This window comes from Manis javanica, chromosome 5 (genome assembly GCF_040802235.1).
Source record: "Manis javanica isolate MJ-LG chromosome 5, MJ_LKY, whole genome shotgun sequence".
In the NCBI taxonomy this organism is placed as follows: domain Eukaryota; kingdom Metazoa; phylum Chordata; class Mammalia; order Pholidota; family Manidae; genus Manis; species Manis javanica.
The window spans coordinates 161,129,965-161,144,680 of NC_133160.1; the positions used below are offsets into that span (position 1 = coordinate 161,129,965).

The 14,716-nt window shown below is 40.4% G+C and overlaps 1 protein-coding gene across 5 annotated transcripts in view; it reads left to right on the forward strand.

Annotated features, from left to right (window-relative positions):
• The window catches only part of FAM184B (family with sequence similarity 184 member B), a 141,732-nt gene that overhangs the window by 75,269 nt on the left and 51,747 nt on the right, over nt 1–14,716 (forward strand). For all 5 annotated transcript variants that reach the window (XM_073237797.1, XM_073237798.1, XM_073237795.1 and 2 more), the window contains exon 6: nt 13,204–13,314. In XM_073237797.1, the coding sequence (XP_073093898.1) occupies nt 13,204–13,314 (111 nt within the window). The remainder of the gene's footprint in view (nt 1–13,203; nt 13,315–14,716) is intronic.

Below are 14,716 nucleotides of genomic sequence, written 5' to 3' on the forward strand. Positions count from 1 at the left end.
AACTCAACAGAAATTACTTTTATATTTCCTTAAACAGTCAATAATCTTTTAAAGGAAATTTTAAAAGAAGAAAATGAAAGTCTTATATTTTATCATTTACCATTTCTATACTCTTAATTCCTTTGGCAGATTCAAGTGCCCATCTGGTATTATTTTCTCTTGGCTTGAAGAACTTCCTCTAACATTTCTTATAGTGTAAGACTGCTCACAGCAAATTCTCTGTTTTTATGTGTCTGAAGGTGTCATCATTTTGCCTTCATTTTTTGAAAGCTGTTTTGCTGGATATAGAATTCTATGTTGACAGTTCTTTTTTCTTTCAGAACTTTATAAAGATGTCATTCAACATTTTTGGTTTACATTTTCTTCTAATGAAAAGTTGGCAGCCACTCTTCAGTTTTTCCCCTGTGCATAATGTGTCCTTTTGTTCTCTTACTGCTTGTAAGATTTTCTTTTAATCACTGGTTTCCATTTAATTCACTGGTTCCACAACTTAATTGTGATATGGCATGATGTGATATTTTGTGTACATTTTCTCCTTGGGGTTCATTGAACCTCTTGGATCTATAGGTTTATAGTTGTATCCAGTTTAGAAATTTTAAGGCCATTATCTTTTCTGCCCCTACCACACCCTTGTCTGATACTGTCCCAAAAGTTCTTGAAGCTCTGTCCATTTATTTTCAGTCTTCCTGTTTCTCTGTGCTTCAGTTTGGATAGTTTCTTTTCTGTATCTTTTTTCTGTACCATCCATTCATTTTTTTTTTGAGAGGGCATCTCTCATATTTATTGATCAAATGGTTGTTAACAACAATAAAATTCTGTATAGGGGGGTCAATGCTCAATGCACAATCATTAATCCATCTCAAGCCTAATTCTCATCAGTCTCCAATCTTCTGAAGCATAACGAACAAGTTCTTACATGGTGAACGAATTCTTACATACTGAATAAATTCTTACATGGTGAACAGTACAAGGGCAGTTATCACAGAAACTTTTGGTTTTGATCACGCATTATGAATTATGAACAATCAGGTCAATTATGAATATTCATTTGATTTTTATACTTGATTTATATGTGGATCCCACATTTCTCCCTTTATTATTATTATTATTTTTATTTTTAATAAAATGCTGAAGTGGTAGGTAGATGCAAGATAAAGGTAGAAAACATAGTTTAGTGTTGTAAGAGAGCAATTGTAGATGATCAGGTGTGTGCCTGTAGACTTTGTGTTAATCCAAGCTAGACAAGGGCATTAAAATATCCACGGATGCAGAAGATTTCTCTCAAAACAGGGGGGGTGAGGTTCTAAGCCTCACCACTGTTGATCCCCAATTTCTCACCTGATGGCCCCCCTGCGACTGTGCCTGTCTTAGGTTGTTCCTCCCTTGAGGAATCTTACCCGTCTCTGGCTAACCAGTCATCTTCCGGGGCCATACAGGGAGATGTAAAGTTGGTAAGTGAGAGAGAAGCCATATTGTTTGAAAAGGTTAGCTTTTTACTTCTTTGCAGATTTATGCCCTGTGGCTTCTATGCCCAGCACTTGTCTCGAGGTATCTTTACCACCTGGAGGAATTATGATGCTCGGTAAATTTGATATGAGGCAAGAATTCTATTTAAGGGTTGTAATGAGGAAGGAAGAAGAAAAGCTATAGAGGTAGCATATGGAAGAAAACATGGGAGGATTGATTATTTCTTTGACATATCTTCTTGTAGAGTAACTTAAGCATGTATAGGTTTTAAACTACTAACTAACTTGCGCACACATATTAACATAATAGGAATACAGTGTTATAAACTAAGCAAATCTATAATTACCAGCCATCTCCAGTGAAGCAAAGAAAACCAGTTAGGCACCCTAGGCATTTGTGAGAATTTGTCTATGATATGATGGATATTGTCCAACTGTACTTGAACAGTCTGAGAGAAATCAGACAAATTAAAGCAGCCCATTTCTGGGATCTGTTCACATCCCATATGTTCTTTTAACTGTAGATAGTCTATAGTCATAAGATTTTGGAGCGCTACAACTTGCACCCCTCCCAAATCCTGCTTGAGTTCCAACAGTACAGATCTGGTCAAATTCGTTGTCTCACTATATGCACATGCCAGCCTAGACATCTCCTTCCTCATTCCTATGGCAAGTCCAGGAAATGGTGGGATGGACGCAGCCACAACCGCAGCATCATCCGGATCCCTGTGGAGGCTTTTTGATGATCATCCCCCGGCACGAGTCCTCCAGAGAGTGCTGATGCCGGAAGCTCCTCCTCATATTTTATCTTAGTTTATTTTCTGGGTAGCCAAGCTAGGCCTTGATCTTCTGCATAAAAACAAACAGACCCTTTGCCCACACTTTGACATGCCCTCTATACCACTGTGTCACTGTGTAGAACTCATTGGAGGTCAGCACACAGGAACTGCTTTTTTTTTTTTTATTAAGAGAAAGGAATATTATCAGAAAAGAGTACCTCCATAGCCGATCATCTGACACCCTTTAAGTGATCAAAATTAAGGATATTTAAAGCATGCGTTAATCTTTGATTTACCAATAGTTTTATCCTATCAAGGAGTAATCCCCCTTTTCTTTCTTTCTTTCTTTTTTTTCCTTTTTATTTTTAATCTTTAATCTACACTTACATGAAGAATACTATGTTTACTATGCTCTCCCCTATACCAAGTCCCCGCTAAAAGCCACATTACAGTCACTGTCCATCAGCATAGCAAAATGTTGTAGAATCACTACTTGTCCTCTCTGTGTTGTACAGCCCTCCCTCCCCTTTCTCCCTGCCCCCTATGCATGCTAATCTTAATACCCCCCTTCTTCTTCCCCTTATCCCCCCCTGCCCACCCATCCTCCCCAGTTCCTTTCCCTTTGGTACCCGTTAGTCCATTTTTGGATTCTGTAATTCCGCTGCTATTTTGTTCCTTCAGTTTTTCCTTTGTTCTTATACTCCTCAGATGAGTGAAATCATTTGGTATTTCTCTTTCTCTGCTTGGCTTATTTCACTGAGCATAATACTCTCCAGCTCCATCCATGTTGCTGCAAATGGTAGGATTTTCCCTCTTCTTATGGCTGAGTAGTATTCCATTGTGTATATGTACCACATCTTCTTTATCCATTCATCTACCGATGGACATTTAGGTTGCTTCCAACTTTTGGCTATTGTCAATAGTGCTGCGATAAACATAGGGGTGCATCTGTCTTTCTCAAACTTGATTGCTGCGTTCTTAGGGTAAATTCCTAGGAGTGGAATTCCTGGGTCAAATGGTAGATCTGTTTTGAGCCTTTTGATGAACCTCCATACTGCTTTCCACAATGGTTGAACTAATTTACATTCCCACCAGCAGTGTAGGAGGGTTCCCCTTTCTCCACAGCCTCGCCAACATTGGTTGTTGTTTGTCTTTTGGATGGCAGCTATCCATACTGGTGTGAGGTGATACCTCATTGTAGTTTTAATTTGCATTTCTCTGATAATTAGCGATGTGGAGCATCTTTTCATGTGTCGCTTGGCCATCTGTATTTCTTTTTTAGAGAACTGTCTGTTCAGGTCTTCTGCCCATTTTTTAATTGGGTTATTTGTTTTTTGTTTGTTGAGGCATGTAAGCTCTTTATATATTCTGGATGTCAAGCCTTTATCGGATCTGTCATTTTCAAATATATTTTCCCATACTGTAGGGTTCCTTTTTGTTCTATTGATGGCGTCTTTCACTGTACAGAAGCTTTTCAGCTTAATGTAGTCCCACTTGCTCATTTTTGCTGTTGTTTTTCTTTCCCGGGGAGATATGTTCAAGAAGAGGTCACTCATGTTTATGTCTAAGAGGTTTTTGCCTATGTTTTTTTCCAAGAGTTTAATGGTTTCATGACTTACATTCAGGTCTTTGATCCATTTTGAGTTTACCTTTGTATATGGGGTTGGACAATGGTCCAGTTTCATTCTCCTACATGTAGCTGTCCAGTTTTGCCAGCACCATCTGTTGAAGAGACTGTCATTTTGCCATTGTATGTCCATGGCTCCTTTATCAAATATTAATTGACCATATATGTTTGGGTTAATTTCTGGGGTCTCTAATCTGTTCCACTGGTCTGTGGCTCTGTTCTTGTGCCAGTACCAAATTGTCTTGATTACTATGGCTTTGTAGTAGAGCTTGAAGTTGGGGAGTGAGATCCCCCCTACTTTATTCTTCTTTTTCAGGATTGCTTTGGCTATTCGGGGTCTTTGGTGTTTCCATATGAATTTTTGAATTATTTGTTCCAGTTCATTGAAGAATGTTCCTTGTAATTTGAGAGGGATTGCATCAAATCTATATATTGCTTTGGGCAGGATGGCCGTTTTGACAATCTTAATTCTTCCTAGCCATGAGCATGGGATGAGTTTCCATTTGTTAGTGTCCCCTTTAATTTCTCTTAAGAGTGACTTGTTGTTTTCAGCGTATAGGTCTTTCACTTCTTTGGTTAGGTTTATTCCTACGTATTTTATTCTTTTTGATGCAATTGTGAATGGAATTGTTTTCCTGATTTCTCTTTCTATTGGTTCATTATTAGTGTATAGGAAAGCTACAGATTTCTGTGTGTTAATTTTGTATCCGGCAACTTTGCTGTATTCCAATATCAGTTCAAGTAGTTTTGGAGTGGAGTCTTTAGGGTTTTTTATGTACAGTATCATATCATCTGCAAATAGTGACAGTTTAACTTCTTCTTTGCCAATCTGGATTCCTTGTATTTCTTTGTTTTGTCTGATTTCTGTGGCTAGGACCACCAGTACTATGTTAAATAACAGTGGGGAGAGTGGGCATCCCTGTCTGGTTCCCGATCTCAGAGGAAATGCTTTCAGCTTCTCGCTGTTCAGTATAATGCTGGCTGTGGGTTTATCATATTTGGCCTTTATTATGTTGAGGTACTTGCCCTCTATTCCCATTTTGCTGAGAGTTTTTATCATGAATGGATGTTGAATTTTGTCAAATGCTTTTTCAGCATCTATGGAGATGATCATGTGGTTTTTGTCTTTCTTTTTGTTGATGTGGTGGATGATGTTGATGGATTTTCGAATGTTGTACCATCCTTGCATCCCTGGGATGAATCCCACTTGGTTATGGTGTATGATCCTTTTGATATACTGCTGAATTCTGTTTGCTAATATTTTATTGAGTATTTTTGCATCTACATTCATCAGGAATATTGGTCTGCAATTTTCTTTTTTGGTAGGATCTTTGCCTGGTTTTGGTATTAGGGTGATGTTGGCTTCATAGAATGAGTTTGGGAGTATTCCCTCCTCTTCTATTTTTTGGAAAACTTTATGGAGAATGGGTATTATGTCTTCTCTGTGTGTCTGATAAAATTCTGAGGTAAATCCATCTGGCCCCAGGGTTTTGTTCTTGGGTAGGTTTTGATTACCGTTTCAATTTCTTTGCTCATAATTGGTTTGTTTAACTTTTGTGTTTCTTCCTTGGTCAGTCTTGGGAGGTTGTATTTTTCTAGGAAGTTGTCCATTTCTTCTAGGTTTTCCAGCTTGTTGGCATATAGGTTTTCATAGTAGTCTTTAATAATTCTTTGTATTTCTGTGGAGTCTGTCGTGATTGTTCTGTTCTCATTTCTGATGCTGTTGATTTGTGTTGACTCTCTTTTTCTCTTAATAAGTTTGGCTAGAGACTTAGCTATTTTGTTTATTTTCTCAAAGAACCAGCTCTTGGTTTTGTTGATTTTTGCTATTGTTTTATTCTTCTCAATTTTGTTTATTTCTTCTCTGATATTTATTATGTCCCTCCTTCTGCTGACTTTAGGCCTCATTTGTTCTTCTTTTTCCAGTTTTGATAATTCTGATGTTAGACTATTCATTTGGGATAGTTCTTCCTTCTTCAAGTGTGCCTGGATCGCTATGTACTTTCCTCTTAAGACTGCTTTTGCTGCATCCCACAGAAGTTGGGGCTTTGTGTTGTTGTTGTCATTTGTTTCTATATATTCCTTGATCTCTATTTTGGTTTGTTCATTGATCCATTGATTATTTAGAAGCATGTTGTTAAGCCTCCATGTGTTTGTGAGCCTTTTTGTTTTCTTTGTAGAATTTATTTCTAGTTTTATATCTTTGTGGTCTGAAAAATTGGTTGGTAGAATTTCAATATTTTGGAATTTACTGAGGCTCTTTTTGTGGGCTAGTATATGGTCTATTCTGGAGAATGTTCCATGTGCACTTGAGAGGAATGTATATCCTGTTGCTTTTGGATGTAGAGTTCTATAGTTGTCTATTAGGTCCATCTGTTCTGGTGTGTTGTTCAGTGCCTGTGTGTCCTTACTTATTTTCTGCCTAGTGGATCTATCCTTTGGGGTGAGTGGTGTGTTGAAGTCTTCTAAAATGAATGCATTGCAGTCTATTTCCCTCTTTAGTTCTGTTAATATTTGTTTCACAAATGCTTTTGCTCCTGTGTTGGGTGCATATATATTTAGAATGGTTATATCCTCTTGTTGGACTGAGCCCTTTATCATTATGTAGTGTCCTTCTTTATCTCTTGTTACTTTCTTTGTTTTGAAGTCTATTTTGTCTGATATTAGTACTGCAGCCCCTGCTTTCTTTTCACTGTTATTTGCTTGAAATATGTTTTTCCATCCCTTGACTTTTTGTCTGTGCCTGTCTTTGGGCTTGAGGTGAGTTTCTTGTAAGCAGCATATAGATGGGTCTTGCTTTTTTATCCATTCTATTACTCTGTGTCTTTTGATTGGTGCAGTAAGTCCATTTACATTTAGGGTGACTATTGAGAGATATGTACTTATTGCCATTGCAGGCTTTAGATTCATGGTTAGCAAAGGTTCAAGGTTAGCTTCTTTAGTATCTTACTGCCTAACTTAGCTTGCTTATTGAGCTGTTATATACACTGTCTGGAGATTCCATTCTTCTCTCCCTTCTTATTCCTCCTCCTCCATTCTTCATATGTTGTGTGTTTTGTTCTGTGCTCTTTTTAGGAGTGCTCCCATCTAGAGCAGTCCCTGTAAGATGCCCTGTAGAGGTAGTTTGTGGGAAGCAAATTCCCTCAGCTTTTGCTTGTCTGGGAATTGTTTAATCACGCCATCATATTTAAATGATAGTCGTGCTAGATACAGTATCCTTGGTTCAAGGCCCTTCTGTTTCATTGCATTAAATATATCATGCCATTCTCTTCTGGCCTGTAGGGTTTCTGTCGAGAAGTCTGATGTTAGCCTGATGGGTTTTCCTTTATAGGTGACCTTTTTCTCTCTAGCTGCCTTTAAAACTCTTTCCTTGTCCTTGATCCTTGCCATTTTAATTATTATGTGTCTTGGTGTTGTCCTCCTTGGATCCTTTCTATTGGGGGTTCTGTGTAATTCTGTGGTCTGTTCGATTATTTCCTCCCCCAGTTTGGGGAAGTTTTCAGCAATTATTTCTTCAAAGAGACTTTCTATCCCTTTTCCTCTTTCTTCTTCTTCTGGTACCCCTATAATGCGAATATTATTCCTTTTGGATTGGTCACATAGTTCTCTTAGTGTTGTTTCATTCCTGCAGATCCTTTTATCTCTCTCTGTGTCAGCTTCTATACGTTCCTGTTCTCTGGTTTCTATTCCTTCAATGGCCTCTTGCATCTTATCCATTCTGCTTATAAATCCTTCCAGGGATTGTTTCACTTCTGTGATCTCCTTCCTGACATCTGTGATCTCCCTCCGGACTTCATCCCATTGCCCTTGCATTTTTCTCTGCATCTCATCCCATTGCTCTTGCATTTTTCTCTGCATCTCTGTCAGCATGTTCATGATTTTTATTTTGAATTCTTTTTCAAGAAGACTGGTTAGGTCTGTCTCCTTCTCAGGTGTTGTCTCTGTGATCTTTGTCTGCCTGTAGTTTTGCCTTTTCGTGGTGATAGAGATAGTTTGCAGAGCTGGTACGAGTGTCCGCTGGAAGAGCCTTCCTTCTTGTTGGTTTGTGGCATTCCTCTCCCTGGAGAATAGCGACCTCTAGTGGCCTATGCTTGGCAGCTGTGCGCAGACAAGGCTTCAGCTACCTACCCGGTTGGTTTGGAGTTTATCTCCGCTGTTGCTGTGGGCGTGGCCTGGCTGGGGCTGCTCCTCCAAAATGGTGGAGCCCCGTTGGAGGGGGAGCGGCCGGGAGGCTATTTATCTCAGTAAGGAGCCTCTGTGCTGCCCTGTTGCCCAGAGATCCCCAGATTCCCTGCCTCTTGGCTAAGTGTCCTGTCCTGCCCCTTTAAGACTTCCAAAAAGCACTCTCCAAACCAAAACAACAACAGCAACAATGAAAGAGAAAAAAAAAGGGAAAAATGCGCGATTTTCTTTGTCCTCAGGTGCCAGTCTCAAGCACCCGCTCACCGGTCTTGCTGCCCTGTTTCCCTAGTATTGGGGTCCCTGTCTCTTTAAGGCTTCCAAAAAGCACTCGCCAAAAAAAAAGGGAAAAATGCGCGATTTTCTTTGTCCTCAGGCACCAGTCTCAAGCACCTGCTCACCCGTCTTGCTGCCCTGTTTCCCTAGTATTGGGGTCCCTGTCCCTTTAAGGCTTCCAAAAAGCACTCGCCAAAAAAAAAAGGGAAAAACGCACGATTTTCTTTGTCCTCAGGCGCCGTTCTCAGGCACCCGCTCACCGGTCTTGCTGCCCTGTTTCCCTATTATTGGGGTCCCTGTCCCTTTAAGGCTTCCAAAAACCACTCGCAAAAAAAAAAAAAAAAAAACCACTCCCGTTTCTTTGTTCTCCAGCGTCAGCCTCAGGCACCCGCTCACCGGTCCTGCCGCCCTGTTGCCCTAGTATCCAGGACCCCACGCATGCACTGTGTCTGCGCTCTGGTCTGGAATCCTGGGGTTGGGTGTTCAGCAATCCCGGGCTCTCTCTCCCTCCCTGCTGACTCCTCTCCACCCACCAGGGGCCAGGGGGAGGGGTGCTCAGGTCCCGCCGGGCCAGGGCTTGTATCTTACCCCCTTCGCGAGGTACTGGGTTCTCGCAGGTGTGGATGTGGTCTGGATGTTGTCCTGTGTCCTCTGGTCTCTATTTTAGGAAGAGTTGTCTTTGTTATATATTCATAGATATATGTGGTTTTGGGAGGAGATTTCCGCTGCTCTACTCATGCCGCCATCCTGGCTCCTTTATCCCCATCCATTCATTTTTAAAGCCCCTTTGATTTATTTTTTCATTACTGATATCAAATTTTTCAGCTCCAGAAATTCCATTTAATCCTTCATAATTGGTTTGTTTAACTTTTGTGTTACTTCCTTGGTCTGTCTTGGGAGGTTGTATTTTTCTAGGAAGTTGTCCATTTCTTCTAGGTTTTTCTGTCTCTCATTACATTTATGTTTTTCTTTAAATTATTGAGCACATTTGTAATTGCTCTTTTAACATTTTCATATGTCATATGGGGTCTTTTTCTATTGACTGATTTTTCTCCTGGTTATGTGTCCCATTTACTGTTTTGTATATTTAGTAATGTTTTATTGGATGCTGAACATTAAGAATATTAACTTCATGAAATTTAACTTTGTTGAAAGTCTGGATTTTGTTATCATCCTTTTATGAGTACTGAATTTTGTTTTGGCAAGCAATTAAAGTATTTGTGAATCAGCTGTACCTTTTCTAAACTTATTTTTATTGTTGTAAAATGTACATAATGTAAAATTTACCATTTTCCAGACTTATTTTTAAATTTTGTTAGGATGGGCTTAGAATAGCATTTGCTCTAATGCCAGTTGAATGCTACTACTGCAGTGTGACCCTTCATGGGGTCTAATATCCCATGTATTGATTAGTACTGGTGTTAGTATGATCACTAACGTTGACTCTGAGTGACATTTTAGGCTTTGTACTAGTTGACTCTTTCAGCTGTACCATGAACTTTACTATAAATACATTCCAAATAGTAATTTTTCTTCTTGGAAAAGTTAACATGTTTTCCTCTAAAACACCAGCTGAAATCCCTGCTTGGTAATTTTCTGTGATTGCTCATGTGTTGTTTCCATCACAGTGGCTCTTTCATGTGTCTTTTCTTAAATTACCTGCAATTATGGATCATCTAGACAAGGAATCAAATGAATGGGTGTGGGTCCTGCTTTTACCTCTTACTAGTCATAGGATTTCTTCCATGTGAAGTGAGTACAAAAAAGCCTTTTTCCCTGAGTACTGCGGGAGTTCAGCAAGAGCAGAATTTATTAAAATACTCTGTGAATTCTATAAATTAACACCCTAATATTCTTCCAGGTATGGAATAAAGCAATCTATGCATTTGAAAGCATTAGTCTCCTTCTTTTTCCTAATGTTCTTATCTGTGTAGTTGTTTTATTCTCTTCATCTGAGTTAGGAGAATGTTAAAGTGTCCTGTTGAAATCCTCAAGGTCACTTTGGACTGAGCTGGATATGAGCATGCCTCATCCTAATCTGTGTTCTCTAGGTGACCCAGAACTGCTTTTCTGATAGTAAATCAAATTATTGTGCACCTAAAATGAAGCTTACTGGTGCCAAAAATTACTGCTGAAATCAGCGATTTTCATCTGTGGGCATTTTTTTTTCCACTTTAGGTCTATTTGTCAGGCAATAGTTGAAGCTATGATTGATTACATGGACCCTAGAAGTTAGGCTGTGTAAAATTAGAAATAGCTATTGCTTTATGCTAACAATCTTTCTTAGGGGATTTTCACTGTGCTAGTACAGTGAACATGCGTAGGCAGACTTAGTGAGTGTCTGTACAGTAAGAATATTAAGCAAAAACGTTTGTTCAATAAAAGCTTCAGTGTGAGAAGTTAATTGATGAAGTAGAAAATCTGAATTTTTGCCTTGTTTCTGATGGTTGCCTAAGTTATTTCAACTTGTTTGGAGCAAGAAGATAATTTACATATTTTCTTTAGAAAATGAACTTTCCAATACAATGAGTTCTGCAAAAGGGGATCATAGACTTACTGAAGAGAGTACACACATGCTAAGTGGCCATGTCATGTGACACTTATAATCTAATCACACCCCTCTTTTCTTCTAAGTGACTGACCATGCTATGGGCCACCCCAGGGCCTGAAGTTGGCCTCACAGAAAGTGTAAAGGTGTCATTCAGGTGATCAGTAGCAGTATCTTTTTAGATGCTCAAGTCAGAAACCAAGAGTTAAACATGAATTATTTCTCTTCCCATACTCAGTAAGCCATCAAGTCCATTCATTCTACTTCTCTGATGAAATAGCTCCACTCCCCTCTGTCTTCAGTGGTACCACACTGATACAGCCACCACCATTTCTCAGTGGACTATATATGATGACCTCCTAACTGGCCTCCCTGCCTCCCATCTCTTTACTTCATCTAATCCAGTCTCCTTCCAGGGGGAGCATCTGAAAATTCAGCCTAGGCTTCAAATGCTCCAAATGCCTTCTGTGATCTCCACAGTTTGAATCCCTTAACGTGGTTCATCAGACCCTACATGGCTGGACCGTTTGCCTTGTCTGCTTCCCCCTGTACCACTCCCCTGTCTAACTCTGCCCTCTAGCCTTTTGGGTCATCCATTCCATGTTCTTTCCATTCTTGGTCTTAATGCATGGTTTTCTCTTAATGGGGAACACTTTCTCACCCACTCGCAAACTCATTTGTCCTCTTCTGTCTAGTTTTTCTGATCCTATTGGTCTTGATTTAAATATTGGTCTTCCTACAAACTTTCTCTGCCTGGCCTATTGTCCAGTACATGGTACTCCCTGTGTCTACCTTAGCCCCTGCTACACCCCATTGTAATGACCTATTCACTATGTGTTTGCCCTATTGGGATATTTCGTTCACTACTACATCCAGTGGTGTGTTGGCATCAATTTGTACTGGCTCCTCACAGGCAATTGTCACACCATTTTGCAGCTCCATGTTTAGTAATATCACTGTAGCAGCTTGAAAATAGCCATGGTGGGAGCATTTACACCATGGAAATCAACAAATGCTACAGACCAATATTTATTTAGTTAGTTTTGGAAAGCCAGTTGTTAAAAATTTTCCAGCACATACTGGCTATATCCCTAGGTCCTTATCTACTTGGCATATGGCAGATGTTCAGTTAATATTGGTTGGTTAAATGAATGAAAGATAGGTTTCCATGATCCCAGCTCAGCCCCATCACACAGTTCTTACTGTCAGCTCGAATTCACCTCACTCCTTGGAAACAGAATGAAGTTCCAGTTCCTGAAGACTGGGCTTTCAGCTTCTCCACCCTCCTTTGGGGCACTTCTGGGGCCTGCCCACAGAGACTCCCTCAGTTTTGCTCAAGAAGAACTGGAAATACCTTTCAGTCTGGCAGTCTTGACTTACCTGTTTACTGGCTGCATGAGTTCAAGCAAGTCATGTAACCTCTTTCAGCTTCATTTCTTCATCTATAAAATGAGCTTTAACAATAGTACCTCATTCATAGAGTTTTCATACGAATCAAAGAGGTGATCTGTGTAAAATACCCAGCAAATGGTATGCACCCAGTAAATGTCAGCTAGTACTATTATGTCAAGCTATTCTCAATTAGAACACAGATCTATCATTGATTGGTGGCATAGAAAAATGAACTCCAAATAATTGTCACATTCTATAACCTCAAACTCACAGAATATGACAGAGAGTGTCACATGCTCAGGTCTTGAATCTCTCCTATTTTCCTTTATATTCTCTCTCTAGCTTTTCTCATTCAAACTCATAGCCTAATTGATTCTGTATGCTGATGACTCCCACATGCGTGTCTCTAATCTAGAACTCTTCCCTGATTTCCGGACCCGGATATCCATCTCGCTACTTAGATGTCTAACAGAGGTCTCAGACTCAACACATCCCACACAGGCTTCTCATGCTGCACACAAACCTGCTTCTCCTTCCATCTTCCTCATCTCAGTTAATGGTGGCATCACCCTTCCCTTGCTCAGGTTAGAAACCTTGATGTTGTCCTTACGACCTCCCTTCTCATCACGTTCTGGTGGTCTGCATTCACAATATATCCAGAGTTCTACTACTCATTACCCCCAAACTGCTGCATCATCCAGCCACCTGCAGCCCCCAGGTCTGCTACTGCAACGGCTTTGTGGTGTAAATCTAACTCATGCATTCTTTTGACTTTCTTATGTATTTATGTTTTCCAATTTATGTTTTCTTACATACTTTATGACTTTTGAAAGCTTCTTTGAACTTTTTTGGGAATAAGGCAGGGTGTGACTACATCAGGTGTCCTGTCCGTGTTTTTTGTGCCTGGTGTATCTAACTCTTCTAATCCTTATTTAGGAAGTAGAAGCGCAGTTGGAGGAGGTGAAGAAGAAATCAGAAACTGAAATAAAGCAGCTGGAAGAAGAGAAGGCAGCCCTAAATGTGAAGCTCCAGAATTCTCTGCTTGAGGTAAATCAGTGCAGTGCTGGGAGGGGTGGTTCTGGACCCTGGGGATTTCTGGTTAGCTGAAATACCAGGACTCTCAGGAAAATGCCCCGACCTCCTTGCATCAGCCCAACAAGAAGCCAGTTTTGGGAGTATAAATTTAGCTGCATGTAACAGGGAGCCTGATTTATAGAGGCTTAACAAAGAGGCGTTTAATGTCTCACATAAAATAATGAGGCTGAAGGTTGCTGGAGCTGATTCTGTAGCTAAATGATGTCAGGCCTGGTAAATCTGGGATTTTCTTGATCTCTCCCTCTCCTGGGCTGCATTATCACTTCTATAGGTGTTAGGCACTTTTGCCTTTATAGAAAGCAAATTATCAAAGAAAAATTAATGAAAATTTCTGTTTTATGACTGTATTGATATAAAGATGAATATAGCTAGGTCATATGTTTTTCTTCTGGCTTTAGAAGAAATTAGATCATTTTTGTGGCCCCTGACAGTGTCATGGGCCCAAGGTACTGTGCCTGCATTGTGTACGGGAGAAGTGGCTTCAGTTCCCCCAGGCTTTGAAAATGGCTGTCCCTGCTCTGGATCTCATGTCCACATTTAAAGCAGGAAACAGGGAGGGGCAGCGATGACCAGGCCTGCCCACTTCACCAGGAAACCTAGAGCATTTGCAGGAGCCTCAGCTGTCTCTGACTCCCACTGGTAGTATCTTTGTCACGTGGCCAGCGTGGGACAGCAAGGGTTCAGCTGTCAGGCCTCCAAGGGGGAGGCAGGCAAGGGAGAAAGGGGTGGGGAATGGAGGTAGACCAGCCAAACAGCAGAATGTGCTACCTGGGCCCACCTGTCCACACTATCCAGAGAACAAGATCAAAGTTTAAAAGAACTGCTGACCATGTTATTAGGAAGAAGACCTAGTGGAAGTGGCTAGAAAGGGTTTATTCTTAAACCTGATTAGACAAAAAAATGGAAAGAGGTTTCCCTACTTCTACTGACCTCCTTCACACCTCCTGGATGAGGCCAGCATCTACCACCCCTCAGGAGTCCATGAAATTGGTTCCTTAGCTCTGGCCAAGCATCACAACCTCCTGGGGGAGCTTTTAAGAATACAGAGGCTATGTGCAAAGCAGTATTGATTATTTAGGAATAGAACTAATTGAGTTTATTCTAGAGGCATGTATGAGAGTGGTACAACCAAATCTGAACCAGAGATTAGGAGATGGGTCTGAAGGGGAACAGGGCGATGGATCAGGGTGATAGTGATGTTATTTCTTCAGCTGAGTGGTGAGAACACACATTATGTTTTTCTCTAACTTTTTTCTGTGTCACAAATTATCTTTCTTTCTTTCTCTTTTTAAAGGCAAGCATGCCATGCCTTAGACTTGATGTATCAGGGGCTCTAGAGCCGAGGTCTTAGTGG